The sequence below is a fragment of the Cucumis sativus genome, chromosome 2 (assembly GCF_000004075.3).
Source record: "Cucumis sativus cultivar 9930 chromosome 2, Cucumber_9930_V3, whole genome shotgun sequence".
Taxonomy (NCBI): Eukaryota; Viridiplantae; Streptophyta; class Magnoliopsida; order Cucurbitales; family Cucurbitaceae; genus Cucumis; species Cucumis sativus.
In genome coordinates, this window is record NC_026656.2 from 4,302,990 (window position 1) to 4,321,969 (window position 18,980).

The 18,980-nt window shown below is 33.6% G+C and overlaps 2 protein-coding genes across 6 annotated transcripts; both read left to right on the plus strand.

The window, feature by feature from the left end:
- Nucleotides 1–602: 602 nt before the first annotated feature.
- LOC101215475 lies at nt 603–10,408 on the plus strand. 5 transcript variants are annotated; one of them, XR_004214726.1, is made up of 12 exons: nt 603–926; nt 1,060–1,090; nt 3,638–6,018; nt 6,121–6,218; nt 6,306–6,407; nt 6,559–6,711; nt 6,949–7,112; nt 7,247–7,394; nt 7,883–8,005; nt 8,096–8,183; nt 9,463–9,918; nt 10,053–10,408. XR_004214726.1 is itself a non-coding variant. In XM_031881507.1 (10 exons), the coding sequence occupies exons 3-10, from the start codon at nt 3,855–3,857 to the stop codon at nt 9,627–9,629; spliced, it is 3,309 nt and encodes a 1,102-aa protein (XP_031737367.1). In that variant the 5' UTR covers nt 604–926; nt 1,060–1,090; nt 3,638–3,854; the 3' UTR covers nt 9,630–9,922. The 5 variants fall into 5 exon arrangements, 1 of the variants encoding a protein (XP_031737367.1); XR_004214724.1 differs by having other exon boundaries at nt 604–926; nt 3,638–3,751; nt 3,855–6,218; XR_004214723.1 differs by having other exon boundaries at nt 604–926; nt 3,638–6,218.
- Nucleotides 10,409–14,432: 4,024 nt separating this feature from the next.
- On the plus strand, nt 14,433–16,566 carry LOC101215232 (transcription factor MYB36). Its single transcript, XM_004149045.3, has 3 exons — nt 14,433–14,658; nt 14,760–14,889; nt 15,774–16,566. Exons 1-3 carry the CDS (start codon nt 14,523–14,525, stop codon nt 16,393–16,395), a joined length of 888 nt encoding a protein of 295 aa, XP_004149093.1. The 5' UTR covers nt 14,433–14,522; the 3' UTR covers nt 16,396–16,566.
- Nucleotides 16,567–18,980: the final 2,414 nt, after the last annotated feature.

Consider the following 18,980-nt stretch of genomic DNA (forward strand, 5'->3'; position numbering starts at 1 on the left):
AATTTTCTTAGGAGGAAGTTGCAAACTTCTCAATCCCAAAATATGGTATGGGATTAAGAAAGGCACATCCCCTCCACCTTACTTAAGTAATTCTTCTTAGGAATTATTTAAGATAGTGAAATGCATGCTAAGTTAAGCTTAAAATGAAAATGAGATTATAAAACGTCAAAATAGTCGAAAAGAGATTGAGTTTTAAATTGTAGAAACAAAATGAATGAATTGAGTATATATTATTATATATTGAAAAAAAGTAGATAATATTTTCACCCTAGCTCTTCGTCATCGTCCTTGTAAACAAAAAGCAATACACTTGTCTTTTGGAACCTTACAAAAAATTATATGTCTTTATATACATTAGGGTATTATGTTTTTTTAGACTTCTTTATCTTTGTCTTTGAATTGTAATTTAAAACTCGTTCATTTTAATAACTTGTAAGTGAACGAACCTTGACTAAAATTTATTTTTGTTATTAACCCTTGCATTTATTCAAACTATCTTTTCTTGTTAGAGAGTGCACTCGTATGTAACGGAGGGAACATACGAAAATATAATATGTGTTAGCGACGAATAAGAAAAGCTAGGTGAGGGTTGAGAAACCCATCTCTTTATATCTTTTGTAAAACAACAAAAATAGTAGCCTTTCGATTAACACGAATCATCATAGTCGATGAAAGGTAAGGTACAAAGGAGTTTTCCCTTTGGCCGATTTCTCCTTCCCTCAGCCTTCCACAATCGCCACCGTCATCTCTCCCTTCCCCCATTTCTCCTCCTCTCCATCTTCCTATCCTCCTCACCCTCACCCTTTCTTGATCTCCGTCCATCCCTTTCACCCCCTCTATCTCAATTCCTCTCCCTTGATCCCCCTCCCGGCGTCTCTCTCTTCCACTCCGTCGATTTCCAGTGCCACTGACTCCAAACTCCTAAGGTAAGTCTTCACTCTTCCCTCTTCCCTCTTCCCTCTCTCTCGTCTCCCTCACCGTCTTTCTCTGTTTTTTTTTTTTTATGTTTTTTTTTTTGGTTAATCTCAGATCTCTGATTTATTTATTTATTATATTCAGGGCATCGGGTTTAGCTATTCTTCAGTGTAAGGTATGCAAGATTGTAAATTTATTGTAATAGAAGTTTGATGTGTTTATGTATTGGTGGGTGTTGTATCTGTTTCTGTGTTTTTCTCTCTCACTCTTGAATGTTTTGTTATGTGTTGTTGATGAATTTAAGTATTTTAAATTATGATAGGAAATGAAAATTGTAACCTGGTAACGCAATCCACTATGAATTTGAACTTGTCCAAAGATTCAATATCTGAATTTTGAGCTGAGCTGCTACACAATGTTGATGCAATTGATAAGGTTTATGTAAATGTTCAAAATTCTCTATCTAAAAGACCTTTTTTGAAACCCAAATCCCAGTCTTGTTGTCTAAGTGTTTCTGGAAATTCTATGACAACAGGGAGCTACGCCTCCAATCCAGAAATATAATTCAATTTTTTAGGCTTAGTTAGATAAACATTTGGTTTTTGGTTTTTTTGGCTTATTTGGTAGCTATTGGATGTACTACTTCAACTTTATTTATTTTCTAGAATTTATGAAGGGAATACCAATGGTATTGTTTTTTGTTTTCATGCCAAGCCACAGTTCGTTAAGGAGTATTGACCAATATCCTTGATCTTTTAATGTGTTAGTGTTAAGGATATAATAGATCACACTTCTCCGCCATCTTCAAGATGTTTGTGATAAATAGTCTACTTTCATAATTAGTTATTTTGGGTTTACTTTTGGTTTCACTATTGGAAAACTCTACCTTTATCGTAGAAATAGACATGAAATAATCAAAATTAAAATAAAAAATAGGAAACTCAAGAATTTATGTGTAGAACTCCAAAATTGATGAAAAACCACGGCTCACTGAAACGAAACCCATGACAGTGATAAATTGTTACAATCACACAAAATTATCTCCCTGATTCCAGTTACATGAATGCTCTCTGGAAGCTTTTGGTATCACTCACACCATTTTCCTCACTCTCCAACTAGAAAATACAAAAGATATGGGGACTAAAATTGGACACTTGAAAGTACAAGGACTAAAATTGGACACACCTCAAAGTGTATGGACAAAAATGGTATTGTTATCCTAGGTAGCTAGCCATCATGGATTGAACCTTCCCTTTATCAAGGTCATGCTTCCTATTTATCATTAGGCAAACCCATTATGATTTGAACTATTTTATTCTTTTCACACAATTTTGTATCTACATGCATAAAACATGTGTGCATGCACACACAATTTAGGTAGATAAAAGAATATCTTTCCACCCGACCACAATGAACATAAATATGAATACAATTTATAATGTGTGTATATGGACGGAGATTTAACCAAAATGATAGTCTTTCCCAAACTTGTTAGATAATGGACCAGAGCTTGATAAGTATATGTCTTCTAACCCCATCCTTATCACCCTAAAGGATAGCTCTCTCCCCTGAAATACAATGACCCAACAACTATTAGTGTGTTCATAACAAACAAGTATTTTAATTGCAAGCACTCAAGTAAAAATATGTTCATACAAAAAATGATAAAGTAAAAGGAAACCTAAATCTCGTGTAGACAAAAATAGAGGCAGTATAACCAAAAAGCTACATCTAAGCAGTTTAGGCAATGGTTGCTAAAATAAGATTAGAGCATGTTTAAGAGTGATTTTTGAAATGGTTAAAATCACCTTTGTCATTTTTAAAATCATTAAGAAATATGGTTTTAATTATTCAAAACTGACTTTTATGATTTTGAACACCAAAATGGTGATTTTAAAAATTTCAAATTATGCACTTAAATTATTTGTCTCTCATAGTTTCAATTTCAATTTCCCTTTCATTTAAAAGATTTATCACATATTTTTAATTTTTTTTAAAGATTTAACGTATTGTTTTTTTGTGAAAAATTATATAGTTTTTATAGCATTATTAAATCTCCCAAAGTTCTGAAAAGTTTACAATTTCCTAATGTTGCATGTTTTCATTATATGTGGTAGAGAGAAATTTAGGCAGATTTATTATAGTTGTATGAGATGCATGGAAAAACCTAATCTTTTTTCTTGCACAACTTTGAATTCTTTTTAATATTAACTAAAAAATTCACTATACTTTCTATACCTCTACTAGGCTCAAATCCTAATATATGGAGAGTCCTATAAAATAAATCTTTGATATATTTTATACGCAAAAAACATAAGTATTATTCGTAGGTCAACAATTGAGACATATCTCCCTACTTCTAAGAGATTGTAAGTTGAATTTCCACCATATTTGTGATGTAATATTGTAGAAGCATGTATATCACTTTTCCATATACATCAAAGAAAATATATTGTCAGGGATGTTGAAACCACCCACATAGCTCAACATTAATGTGATATTGTCCATGCTCTCATGATTTTGTTTCTAGATGACCAAAAATGAGCCATATTAATATATACATTGTTATGAAATTCCTGCTTCTTTGTGAATTGGAGGATTTGAATGATCTTTTGATCCATTTTTAGAATTTCTCGTATTTTTGGACTGCCTTCAGTTTTGTTTTTGATTGATTCGTTTCTTTTTTGTTTTCTTCTTTAATCTTTTAAACTGATTTTGTCAGGATGTTTTTTTGATTCCTTACAATGTGCCAAATGGATTTGGGAAAACTGAAGAATTTGGTTCGTTGAAAACTGAGAAACTTGGGAGTTGCTTTTTGGATGGTTACAAATTTTTGGTTTGTATTAGGTTTTCGTGATTTTGTCGTCATGTGATTAAAATTCAATGTTTGGGCAAAACTAAGAACTGCATCAATTAGTGACATTCAAATATCTAAACAGATGGATAGCCCTTTGACGCGTAGCTCTACCCCTAATTCCTCACCTATCTCAAATCCTGGTTCACATGATGAAAACCCACGCGTTAAGTTCCTGTGCAGCTTCTTGGGAAGTATAATGCCTCGCCCCCAAGATGGCAAGCTTCGGTATGTTGGGGGAGAGACAAGGATTGTGAGTGTTCCGAGGGATATTACCTATGAAGAGTTGATGGTTAAGATGAGGGAACTTTATGATGGGGCTGCAGTGTTGAAATACCAGCAACCAGATGAGGATCCTGATGCTCTTGTGTCAGTTGTCAATGATGACGACGTGATTAACATGATGGAAGAGTATGATAAGGTGGGTTCTGGTGATGGGTTCACTAGGCTCAGGATATTTTTGTTTTCGCATCCTGAACAAGATGCTTCTTTGCCTTTTGTGGATGGGGATGAGAGGGATACTGAGAGGCGATATGTAGATGCTCTTAATAATTCAAATGACATGAATGATTTTGTTAGACAACAACAACAAAATTCCCCTGCACTTAGTGGCATAGATGATATGCACGGGACTGAACATTTTTTGAATCCAATGAATATTGAAGGTAGTCTTCACACTCAGAGGAGTTGTGAGCCCTTGTCACAATACCACCTGCATCAGCTCACAATCCCTCATGTTGGGTCTGGGGGGCAACAACAATCTGTGGCTCAAAGGTATAGTGAAATGGAAGCTCCATGGAGTCCTGCTTTACTTTCACCTAGGCATCACGGTCCATATGATTCAAGACCAATGGGAGACTATCCATCTTCTCCATTTGCACGGTACCGTATGCCATTCCCCGATTTGCCAGATAAATATTTGGAAAGAATGCCTGAAGACTATGTCAGGCAACAAATGAATCACCAACATATGTATGAACATCAACCACAGTATAATGAGAATATTGTATGGCTGCCAAATGGAACAATTAATGAAGAATCGGGTTTCCCAGGTAATATATTACATGGACATGGTGTTCCAGATGGGAATAGTTCTTGTGAACACTGTCGAGCAAATTTTCATCGGTATCAAGCACACATGGAGCAAGTTAATACCTTAAATGGGCTTCCCCTTGAATACACTCAGAATAGGGAGGCCTTGATGCAGAAGGCAGACACAAAGTTCCATCATGGTATTTTTCCAAACGAGCAGAATATTAATGATCATCGATCTGCTTATAATGAGACACCACCCCATGAGAAAGGATGGATTATGCAACACCAAATGAGTGTGCGAGGGGATGACACGAGAACACATGTTTCTGGGACTGGGCGATTAACTGATCACTACATTGTGGATGGTTCTGGCTCAAATTTGCCTTCTACACAAAGTAATGTTGCTGATGGCTACCATGCTTCAACAAATTTTCATGATGAGGTATTTCGTGATCAGGTTGTGCCTAGTGGGCAACATATGTGTGTTCCTCCTCCTGAAGATCGTGGTGTTGGTTATATGCCTTATGGATATGGAGGAGAACCTCATTATCCTCCAATGGCACAAAGGCATATGCCCGGAAACGCCTCTTGGCGAAATGTTCAGAATCCATTGCATGTTGCTCCCCCATATGAAGCATCTGTTTTCCATCAACAAGGGAATGCAAGTATAAATCCAGGATATATCAAAGCCATGCAAGATGGTAGTCCACGAATTCATATGGGTGTGGACCACCAAAATCCATGGCATGAATCCTCACAAAAAGTTTTGGGTGTTGATGGAGCAACTGGTACAGAGCATTTACCTGCACATGTTTTGAAGACTAACTCGACCACAGTTGGCCATGACAATCAACAATTCACAAGTTTAGAACACATCCAACCACATCTTGATAAAATAAACCTTGTTGCTTCTCCTATGCAGAGGTCAGATTCATCTTCAGCATTCATTCAAGAAAAAATGGTTGCACCTTTTCATCCTAGCCAAAATCCACAACTAAGGGCTGTTAGTGCGGTTAATGAAGCTATGATGATGGAAAGGAAAGTTGTGCATGGGGAAGGAAATGGTCACATGATAAAGGATATGGGGAAACCTGACATCTCTGAAGCACACACTGCGTCTCATCCAGGGCAGAATAACACTGATGATACATATTCCAAGGTTGCACCCCTTGAATTGTTAAATTCAACTTGCACAAACTCTGCAGTAGAAAATGGTGATGGCTTGAAACCTTCTGTAGAGACTCTAGAAAAACCTAAACTATCTGTCAGCCGTCTGAGTTTCTTACCTGAGTTGATTGCTTCTGTGAAAAGAGCAGCACTAGAAGTATCTGAAGAGACAATGGTTGAAGAAACTGCTCTAAGGAGACCAGATTCAATAGAGAAAAAAGAGACAACAAATGAGCAACACTCCTCGGTTAGGACAAAGCAATTGAGCATTTTTTTTGTCACCTGACATTTCATTGTAATTGTATTTGTTTTTGTTGTTTCCTTTGCCATACAGAATAACCATGTGGAACCTGAGTTGGAAACGGAGAGTGAAAATCAAAGCTCCAGAATTGAGCCAACAAAAGCTGAAGAGGAAGCCATTTCAAGAGGATTACAAGTAAACTTACAATTATGCATATATTTTCTTTCACCTAATATATTTCAATTTTCTTAGAAGGATCTTTGATCATTCCTTGTGTTCATTATGACTTTGCTTATGCTTTTCAATCATGTGCTTTGATTCTTTATTCCTTGTATTTGTTGTTCAGACAATTAAAAATGATGATCTGGAGGAGATTCGTGAACTAGGGTCTGGGACTTATGGTGCTGTTTATCATGGGAAGTGGAGAGGTTCTGATGTTGCAATAAAGAGAATCAAAGCTAGTTGTTTTGCTGGACGGCCTTCGGAAAGAGAACGTTTGGTAGAATCTTGGTCTTATTGCTCTTCTTTCACTAGGCATTTGTGTTTTCATAGAATGAATGATTTGGTCCATGTCCTACCATAAGTTTGTTACTTGTTTGTGTTTCAATGCCTAGTTTGTGTAACCAAATATATACCAGCTTTTTGATACCTCTTCCTGCATTTATTTGTTACTGAATCTGTTCAATGTTTTGGTGCAAATACCTCGTTATTGATTTGTACTTCTTTCATACAACAGATTGCTGATTTTTGGAAGGAAGCTTTGATATTAAGTTCTTTACACCATCCAAATGTTGTTTCCTTCTACGGCATTGTCCGTGATGGTCCTGATGGTTCCTTAGCTACAGTGACAGAATTCATGGTTAATGGATCATTGAAGCAGTTTTTGCACAAAAAGGACAGGTAAATTGTGGCAGATAGTTCTTATTTCACTTTCTTAAAGTTCGTTTGCTCTTTCTTTGAATGTATTTCATGCTAAACTGTTCTGATAGCGAGTCCTGGAATTGTGATGTGACACAAATACTACATTTTCATAGGACCATTGATCGTCGTAAGAGGCTCATTATAGCTATGGATGCTGCATTTGGGATGGAATATTTACATGGGAAGAATATTGTACATTTTGATTTGAAATGTGAAAACCTTTTGGTGAATATGAGAGACCCTCAGAGGCCTGTTTGCAAGGTACACTGATCTATTTATTTATGGATATTTCAAAGGCCTGATTTGTAGCACCCTTTCTTCCTGATATTTCTGTTGGGACCTATAGGCATTTTTTTAAACGGAGACAGGCTTCTTTATTAATGATAGAACTATAGAACTCAAAGTACAAGAGAATTATACAATGGCTGTAATAAAGAAGCTTTGAGAGCAAACCTAGGAGGATCAGGAGGCGACCTATAGGCTTGTTTTAATGCATTGTTGTTCTTCTATTATTTATTTGAACTTAGATGTTGAGCGTATCAAATATATATGATTTATGAAGCTAGCGATTTAAAAAAAAAAATAAATCTTTCAACTAAAGAACTACAAATTCTTCCCACCAATGCTTAAGAGTGAAAAAGATTTTTGTGGGTGGGGGGATGGGGGAATGGGGGACTGAAGGTGCGGAGCATTTTGTCTTGGGAAGGAGCTGGATTCTAAATTCAAATGCTATGTGCATGATTTTTTAGATTGGTGATTTGGGATTGTCAAAGGTGAGACAACACACGTTAGTATCGGGAGGGGTTCGTGGAACTTTGCCTTGGATGGCGCCAGAGCTTCTTAGTGGGAAAAGTAACATGGTGACAGAGAAGGTAGGGTCGCCCTTTTCTCATTCTTACCATTTTGTTTTAGCTAGTTACATTTTAAAAACTATATACTGATCTGTTTTCATTGGCATACAGATTGATGTTTACTCATTTGGAATTGTTATGTGGGAACTACTCACAGGAGATGAACCATATTCAGATATGCATTGTGCTTCAATAATCGGTGAGCTGAACTATGGGAGTAAATTTATGCCTCTCATCTATAAGCCATGGATTTATTTATTTATTATTGTTATTTTTTTGTACTTGCTTGCAATTTTCAATGATTTCTTGAATTTTCTGTTTAATGATGAAATCATATCTTAAGCTTGGTTGTAAAACTCTTATAAAAAAGATTGGTTTTAAAACATGTCTGTTGGTTACTCCTGGATTTTTCATGTGGACAACATATATTAATTTAGAGAAGCAAAAAAGAAAAAAAAAAAGGAAAAAAAGGAAAAAAAGAAAACCCTTCTAATTGTACAGCAACTATTATCCAATAGGTTTATGTTCGTGTGATTGGTATTCCATTTTCTATTATTGATATTCACAGGAAAAACAGCCCTTTGGGGTAATTTCCAATCGGAGTGCTTTTGGGATCCTATTATCTACAAATTCAAAACTAAACTCGATAAATAGAAGCCTAGAAGGCTTACGCCTAGAAACAATACCCATAACAGCTCTCGATTTTCAAGGCCCCAGTTATAGGGATCAATGTTACCGAGAAGCTGGTGAGAGATTTTTCTTGGAGGGTTGTGCCTTTGATTTGGGTAACATTATCCTGTGCTTTGTAATCCACACAAAATCACTACCTACCATACTATATGTTTCTTTAGTAAAATTGGGCTCTGAAATGGACTTGTGCTTGGTTGAACGATTCCTTCTGTTAGCATTTCCTCTACTAATTGCTCACTTTTCCACCTTTTTGAAACCGAGCATATCAATAAGGTCTTGACATTCCCTGGTTGAGTAGGCCAAAGATCAACTATGGTTTTGTCCCTAGAATGGTGAACTTTAGTATTTGACCTTTTCAAGACCTCTACTTGAAGACATTGTTCCATCTTCCATGTTCTTTTAAATTTCAATTGACTTCTTCCACGTTTAGTTCCTACCATGAAGAATCGAAGAAACCAGCTTTTATTAGGAAAAGTGAAAGTATCAAAGCGGAGCCAGCAAAAAGGAGACAGAGGCTAACATAAAGGACTTTCGAGACAGAGCCTAGCGAAAATGTGTCAATAATTCTTTTCTGGTATTATCAATAATGTACGGGCAAAATCTGCCACAATTTTTAAAAATGTTTATGAAAATCAAATGGCAATAATTAGTCATGTTATCAAATGCACATCTCAAACTTGAAGAAAGAAAAAAAAAAAAATCCAAATGCGATTATCAAACAAATGAACGGCTAACATTTACAGTAGGCTAAAGATCTTGTTCTACTGAATCTTATTTCTTGTTTTCAGGAGGAATTGTGAACAATTGTTTACGCCCTGAAATTCCGACATGGTGCGACCCAGAATGGAAGGCTTTAATGTCAAGCTGTTGGGACTCGGATCCAGCTAAGAGACCATCATTTTCAGAAATTTCTCAGAAGCTAAGGAATATGGCAGCTGCAATGAATGTGAAATAGTTGTTAATCTCCAATCCAACCCATCCACTATTCCATTCATAAGCTAAGCCAAGAATTGGCAAAAGACACTTTTAAAAAAAGAACATGAAGCATAGTTTTTGCAACTTTAAGGCAATCTGCTGGTTCTCAAAGTGTAAGAAGGCTATTAGATGTGATGTCATTCTCTTGTGGAATCCTTTTCTTTAGCATATTATCTATAGAGTATGGTTATTATATGTGCTCTATAGAGACTGCATTGCTGGAAGACTACAAGTACATATATGAAGGAGATCCATGTAGTCATTGGAATGTAAGGCATCTCTTTATCTCTTTTTGATACCATAAATATTCTAGCTAGTTTAATATTCTCGTATTTGTTATTTCTACTTTTTTGGGTGTTTAAGCATCGAGTTTATCTGACATTTCCCTAATTCCTTTGCTCAGGATTTCACTTGGGATTCTGCCGTTGGAAGCGTACGCCTTACAGTAATGATACAATACATATATATGTTGGTTCTGCTATAATTTGCTGGAAGACCTGTTTTCCTAAATTTTTTTCTTTCACTTCTGTATGTGGGAGTATATATGTAAATAAGAAGGAGATGGAGAGGGGGAGAGGGGAGGGGGGGGAGGGAGGGGTTGCAAATTGGGAAGGTACACATCATCTTTGGGAAGGTAAAGATACTGCTGCAAGCCTAACAATGTACTTCCATATCTGAGATGAAACTGAATTAAATTTATTATACATATAAGTTTTGAGAAGAAAAAATGTTGGTTTGGGTGAGTTTGGTAGGGCCTCATTTGACTTGTCTAATATTTCAAATGCTTGTTTGACTTCGTTGTTTCTATTTTGCTTGCTACTATATGCGTTTGCATAAAGGACAATGATATGCATTTAAAGTTTCTGATGATTAACATCATCAGCATTTTCTTTTCAATGATTTGACTCTCAACATAATACCTAATATGTTCTTAAAGTCAATTCTTTTTGTCACGATTGTCTTTCTATGCAAATGTAAGATTGCTTGTCAAGTATCATCAATGTTGAAACTAGAGTTGACTTGAAAATGTTTGTTCTTTTGTGTCCTATACTCAATTTTTGAGAAATAACTTGTGCGAAAGTGAGCATAGATTGACATCAAAATTTGTACTCGATGGGTTTGGTTGAAAGAATAAAGTTAAGGGAAGGAGCAAGAGACATGTGAGCTCATGAAGTTGATAGGATTCCCAAATTGTTCAAAAGGGAAAAGTAAAAAGTGACATCACTTCACTTGCAAACTACATATTATGGGATAGGATCATGGGTCGCAGTTTTGATGTCCTTTGTTTCTCTTTTCAATTCAAAGAGTTTTTTTTTTTTTCACAAATTTAAGTTGTGCTCAAGATCCTTTAAAATGTGAGTTTCTCAAATTTTAGTTTTATCAAATTAAACTCTAAATTTTAAGATGTGGGTGACACTTTTAGTTGAGTTTTCAACATTAAAATAGTGACATGGGAAGGGCATTTTTGTAATTTTCAGGAAAATGGTGTTTTTGAGTAGACATTGGCTCTCTTAGCTATGAATTGGGTCTGAATTTTTTGGTCTTTTGACTTTGAGTGATCTTTTACTTTGTTCATTTGTGGTTTAGGTTTTGATATTAGTTTGGTGTTTTGTCCGTTAGTTCTTTTTTAAAATTAATATATTCTATCTTTCTATCAGCTTTATGGACACTAATAGACTTCTATCAAACTTCTATCAAAATCTACTAATGATAGACTTGTATAATTCTATTCGCTTTTATCTAAATTGTAAGGAATATAAAAATTTTTACTATAATTTGTAAATAGTTTACCATTTTTTTATATTTAAAGGGTCTTCTTAAAAAAAATAAAGGACTAAATAGTGAAAGTTGAAGAAAGCTTAAAAATATAACTATCATTTATTTTCTAAACTTTTTTACCCTAATGCTTTCTCAAATTCATCATCCAATAATGCACAAACTTAACTAGACCTCTGTGTTTTAACATGTTTCTTGTTAGGTTTTGATATATAATGATTCAAACAAAGAATCAAATTTTCAAGAGTATGTGTAAAAGTTCAGTCTCAAACTTTTGGTATAACTTTTTTTTTTTTGCTAATTACAACACATATCTTCCATCACCCTCTTTATCCTAAAGTTAACAAACTCATAAAAAGAATTAAATATTATTATTACTCACAACATTGAAAGAAAGACATAAAATAATCAATTAGTTTGTAGAGAGCTTAGCTTAACTGACATTCGAATATACCGATATTTTTTATTCAAATCCGCCTAACCCGATTGTTGTCATAGTAAAAGAACATTTAATAAGAAATGAATAATAATTAATTAATGGGATTTGGTTTAGTTAACGAGCAAAGCTTATCTTTTGAGAAAGGACCACTCTTTACCACCTAACACTACTTGAAGAATTTTGCAATATGTCAATGCTTTGATTCTTTGGTTAAGAGAAATGACAAACACAATGAGAGATTTCATTTCTTGATCTTTGAGAATTAGAATCCCAACAAATTATTGAGATTATTTTTTTATATATAAAGGGGTTTGAGTAATTGGCAATTGGAGATAATTTACTTTAATTTCCCCTTGGAATTAATTAATTGGTAGTAGAAACCTATTTTTAATTATTATTATTAGTTAAATATTAGGGTTAGTAAAAGTCAATATTAAAGGTCAATGAGGGACCCTCTTTTCCTTTGATTTGGTTATTAGTTTCTAGGCTTCCCTTAAGGGCTAATTAAGATAAATTTAGTTAATTATAAGTTAATTAAGAATTCAACCGATTATTTAAAAAAGGCACAAATTAATTGATAATAAGAAGACATGAGTAGAAAATAAACTTGATTAAGAAAAATGATTACTAAATTAAAGCTAAATTAAGCAACAAATATGAAAGTGTGTATGAAAATTAAGAGGACAGGAAACCAAAGCAATAAATTTCAAGACAGAAAATAGAAAACAAAATAAAAGACTAGAAAGCAAACAAATTAACCAAGTTGTTAACTTAATTAATTAAAGATTACTTTTGACTTTTATCACTTAATCTTTTTTTTTTAAAAAAAAGGATTAGTGCCAAATAATTGAGCTAAAGATATAATTGAATATACCAATTTGATTTTAAAATGGAAAACAGTGTTTAAATAATATAATTTCTATTCTTATATCCAAAATGTCAAATTTTAACAAAGCCAAGAGTCTAGATGTATGAGTCGATCAATGGTGAAAAAGAAATTAAAGTAGGGATAAATGTTTCAATTATATCAAACCCTTCAACCCCTGTGGATTGCAAATTCGAATACGATTAAATGGATAAAAACACTAATTTCTTTGTTCTAACGGATGATTCTTCCATGTCCACTCTACTTTAATCATTTTAGTCAATAAACCTAATTCAAGTTTTAATAGGGTTTAGGACACCCATTGGCAATGAAAAAGAATAGAGCAATAATAGTTATCAAAATTAAATTAGTTTTCGAATAAAAAAATAATTAGGAACTAAAATGATATTTAAAGTTGAAAATTGTTTGGCATCTAAATAATAATTTGAAAAAGTAATATGAAAAGCCAGATCAAAATTCATATAGAGTTAAAAAAATTGTGGTTGGCAAAGGAACATTATAAGGATAATAGAGACAATAAGGAAGAGAATGATGCCTCTTATATCAATTAAATGAAATAATTTGGGACAATAATTCAAATCCCAATAAATTAATTAATTATTAACCCCCAAAAGCAATTTTAATTAATTTAATATAAGTACAAAAAGATTGAGAGAAAAAGTTAGTGTTGTAGTTTGTGTAGTTGCATGCATTTTTGGACAAAAACCAAAATGAACTAATCCAAAAACCCTAAAGGGATAAGAAAGAAAAAAGAAGAAGAAGAAGAAGGAAAGAAAGATGATAAAGTTTGTGTGTCTTTTTTTTTATTTCTATTTTGAACTTTTCTAGCACAAAATTCAACCAATGATTATTCTTAATAAATATTAAATGAAAATTTATTATGTATAATACTATTCTTTTATTAGTAATATTAAGTCTATAGATGCATTTTTCATCTCTAATTTTTTTTGTTTTCATATCTTCTTTTTACTCTTCTTTCTCTGTTAATTTGTGTGCAAACTAAAAACAATCGTTTTTAAAAACTTGCTTTTGTTTTATAAGAAGGCAATTTCTATATGTACGTTTGGTACGAACTAGGATAAGAAAAATTGGATTCCAGTGATTGTTAATCCGTATGACATAATTTATTGGATCATTTTAAGGTTCACTTTTAAAACTCTTTTATTCTCTCATTTCATTTATTTTTTACTAATCAATTTTAGACAAAGGTTTGATTGATACCACTAAACTCACTTTGATAAAATCATTATTTTTTTTTTTAAAAAGTCGTCCCATATTTTATTTTTAAATAGAGTTGATGTTATTTGTCATAATATTTAACAAGTAATGTAGATAAACAAAATATATGGTTTTTAACAGTTAAAAAAATTATATTTCTATATTTTTAGTTATTATATTATCTAAAACACAACAATCTTATATTTATTTTCAAAAACACAATAATTTAAAAATGGGAACAATCCCAAACTTAACCTAAACATACTAATTAGAACTAAAATATAAAGCTTTTATAGAAGAGAGAAAATAATACTATACTATACTATACTATCTACTACGTACACTGGCTATTGTCACATCTAACATCTTTTAAAAAATAATACAACGAGGATCCCATAATTCTCTCTTTCTTTCTCTCTCTCACACAGGTTTCCAAGGTGTGTATATATATATATGTATATATATTGGAGTAAGGGTGTCTTCTTCACCTATCCAACAAAACTTTCAAACTCTCACTTATAGTTATAGTTGAGTTTTGAGAGAGAGGGAGAGAGATGGGGAGAGCTCCATGTTGTGAGAAAGAGAAAGTGAAGAAAGGGCCATGGTCACCTGAAGAAGATGAGAAGCTTAAGTCTTATATCCATCTCCATGGAGCTGTTTCCAATTGGATTGCCCTTCCCCACAAAATAGGTTCAATATTTGTTTAACTTTATTCAATTTTTTTTTTCCATCTCATGGTTTATATTGAAAGTCCATGATTGAATTGATGATATAAGAGAAATGAAAAACAGGGTTGAAGAGATGTGGAAAGAGTTGCAGGCTAAGATGGTTGAATTATTTGAGGCCAAATATAAAACATGGAGGATTCTCGGAGGAAGAAGACAACATCATTTGTAGCCTTTTCATTAGCATTGGCAGCAGGTTTTTCCCCTTCTTTTGTTTTGTCCCTTTCTCTTTGTTTCTCCTACCTCTCTTTAAATTCCCTCTTTCTTTTTTCCCACCATAAATCATTTTTCAAATTCTTTCTATTTCTTTCATTCATATATGGATATGGTATATTGTATTTTTCAACCACATTTGATTAATTACTGTTTTCGTGTGTTTCGTTTTTAATATATTTTTAAAAAAATTTATACCATTATTAGTTTTGGATTTTAATTTTATTAGTTTTATATATGACGGTGAAATTTCATTACCACACAAGTAATATTTTCAAAACAATAAACAGTACCTTATGCTATTTTTAGAAAAAGAAAAATAGTAAGTAACACTTTGTTTTGTTTGATAGTTATTTGATTTTTGAAGTTGGTAAATTTAAATTGGAAAAGAGATATTTAGAAGTGATCATAATAAACTAGCTGTTCATTTAAAAAGAGTCAATGTCTACCCATTTTATAAAACAGACCAAAACTTTTACCAACCTATATATATATATATAGTACAATTATTAGATTAGATTAGAGAGATTATGTCGTCGTGGTTATTATTACACTAGTTAAGATAAACTTGAGAAATTATTATGAAAGTCTTTAGTTTATATGAATCTGCTTTATTTAACTTTTATAAATATTTCAATTACATTCTTCAATTTTTTTATTTGAATTAAAAAACAATTAAACTTAATGAGAGTATACCACAAGGTTTTGATTTTTAAAATGAATTTGCTGCCTGCCCAAGTTTTTAACCCAACCCATGTGAGATACATAATTAACAATTTTTCTTAATTTAGACTGGAGATAATTAACAAATCTCTTGTGTCTTGATTGTATTGAACTCAGAAATGGAATATATACATGTGGTTTCAGGTGGTCGATAATTGCAGCGCAGTTACCAGGAAGAACGGACAACGATATAAAAAATTATTGGAACACAAGACTGAAGAAGAAACTCCTTGGAACTCCCAAACAATACTTCTCCAACATCAACAAGTTATCATCGCACGGCAACTACAGAGATACTGCACAGGCATTGACAAACTCAGGCATTGAAAGGCTTCAGCTTCAAATGCAGCTCCATCAAAGCACTTTTTCTTTCAACAACGCCTCAACGCTCTGGCCTCCCATGCCGGTCGGGGAAGTTAAGGTAGCCCGAACTGGCCAATTGGCCAACCATAACCATGTTGATGGTGCCTCCTGTAGAGTAGGTACCCCTATGTTGGAAGGCTATGCCATGAATTGCAGGTCGATGAAGAGTCCGACGGTCAGTTCGAGCTCGACGGAGTTAGGAAGGTTGGAAGGTGGAGGAGGAAGAGGGGGGGTTGAGTTTGTGAAGGGAATGGATGGTTCGAAGGAGAGTTTGTATTGGTGGGGTTATGATTTTGATGCAAAATCTGGAGGAGCGACAAAACTGTGGGAGACGGCTGCTTCAGTTGATGTTCAATTGGAAGAGATTTTTAAGGAATTCGAACAGTTTAGTCACAGCCTTTAGGGAAATTAAATGATGTTTGTAATTATTGTTACAAAAATGATGAGAGAGAGAGAGAGATGTTAATTACTAAGTTTTGTAAATTGTGTGAATAATAATGGGTGTGTATTTTGTTAGCTTTCTTGCACAAATTTCTGATTAGATATATATGAATTCACAGATTGGTGGTTTCAATGATGTTTGTGATTAAAGAAAAAAAAAAAGAGAAAATAGCGGTCCAAGTTTCTATAAACCATCAGAAAATTATTGATTATGTACCATATGGAAGTTAAGCCATACTTAGCTTGCTTTGAAATAACCCATATAAACATATACATTATACTAATTATGTTACAATATATTTTCAATTTTATGTTTCATTTTTTTACATTTTAATAATTCGGCGCAACCTCTCTTGACACTGATACTCAGTATATCCACTTTTGTCTCCAACCCTGTAAGTGGACGTGGTTTTGAACTCGTCCTTGGCGCCAACTCTTCCGGTTGATCTTTCTTTGAAGGTTTCACCACGGGAAGCAACCGCCTTGGTTGAGCTGGTTGTACAGCTTCCAGTTTGCCTATTACGATCATGAGTCCTCCAACTTTGTTCGTAGCTGCTCATCTGGTTGTCCTCTATAACCTCAATGTATCCAATTGTTGCCTGAACTTCTTGTCCTTGATTGTATGAATAGTCATTCGAATAGTCATAGTTCTGGTACCCACCATCGTAATGACCAACCTGCTTTGACATCGCTGTGTTTTCTTCCACAACCAAAAGTAAGGATTAATGACATAACCAAAGTCCAAAAATATAATTTCATTCTTGATATAATAAGAAAAGGTGAAATCGGGTGTATGGCAAACTCATTCTGAAGTTAAATTGAAAAGAGAGAGCAAAAAGCTTCAAACAAATGTACCTAACTGGAATTGAACTCTTGAGTTGAGCATACATGAAAATTTTTCAAATAATACGCAAGGATTAATGGCATGTCCAAAGTTTGCATTAACTTGTTACACTACGTTCTGAAAACAAGAAAGACAATACACAATCAAGAGCAGAGTGCAATTGGAACTACACCTCCACTATTACAGAATTCAATTGAAGATCAATTATACTGATGTAAATCCTCTTGTCTTTGTTACTTCTATTGCATAACTAATTTACCAAGCTAGAACACCAGCTCACCAGAAAATAACAGACCGGTTGCTTTATCAAAAGAAAAATCATCGTTGGTTAATACAATAGTCTCCAATCGGTTCTAGTGACCATATAGTTTGTGTCCCTTCACTCCTTTTGTTTATTCTTACAAGAATGCACTTTCTAGCTCTCAAGTTAGCTTGTCTTCCTTGTTTATATGCATTTGCTGCACTAAAAAATACTGATCTAAAGGATCATTTGATCAAGCTTAAATAATTATCCGATTAAATTCCTTCTTAGAAATGAGATTCCATCGAATTTTAAAGGTACCAAGTAAGACCAAAATTTTCTGATATGCCAAAGGGTATTACTCAAATCTAAAAGTCTCTGCATTATTCCTAGTTTAGTACCACTCCATACTTTATTGCCGATTTTATAAGAACTTCTTGCAACTATAGCAGTGTAAATAGCTTGATTTTCTCCATTCACTTCCCCCCCTAAGTTAAGCTACTTCTAAAGAGACAATTGTTTTTCGATTCCTTTGTATGAACCCAGTAGAAAGTAAGAACTTCCAGTTTGGCGAAGATTTTAACATAGCATAACTTCTCTAACCTGGTTGCCTACCTGTCACAACACATCATCGACCAAATACAAGAAGCTCTTGTACTAAACGCAAATCCAGCCATTTCATCCTATTACAGCATTATTGTAATTAAATTATGCTTTTCAAGATTTGTCCACGCTAATAAAGCCCGCACAAATCTTCCAACGTCTTGACAACTTCCTGTTGTCCAAGAATCCATAATCTTACCCACGTTAATAACTTCATTCCCATTTTTACACCAAGCTTTCACGATACATTACTTCTCTTATCAGCTACGATACACTCAGTTCATGAGATCAAAAGATACAACAGATCTATATCATACAATATTTACTATCAGAAACTATTAAAAAGTCTAGTGGAAACTCTATAATTACCACAACACATGCAAGCATATAGTATAAGAATGTGCTATATTTTCGTTGAATATTAAATATCCAGCCACAAGAAACCAGGATTTTCGTAGAAATGGCTGATTCTCATGAACGTACACATATTAAACATTTGGTTTGACATGAAATGAAGATGAAGGGAACACAAAATTCAAAAATAAAGAAAATAAAGAAAGCGAGTAGTCTTTATATAGGCTGAAGGTTTAGATTCCCTGCTTCCGCCACTAGTACATCCCAGTTCATATTGGAGAAACGATGGGTCAAGATGGATGGGTGAGATAAATCGCAACCGTTCATTTTTTCAGTGTTAGAAATGATCTAGGCTGTTGAGATCCGGTTATTTTTTTTATATCATTCAACCCATATCTACTGATTTTGTTATATTTTATAAATAGTTTTAATATTTTATTTTTGTTAGGTTAAATAACAAATTATTTGTTTTCACTTGTGGACAGTAACATGACGGTGCAGTGCT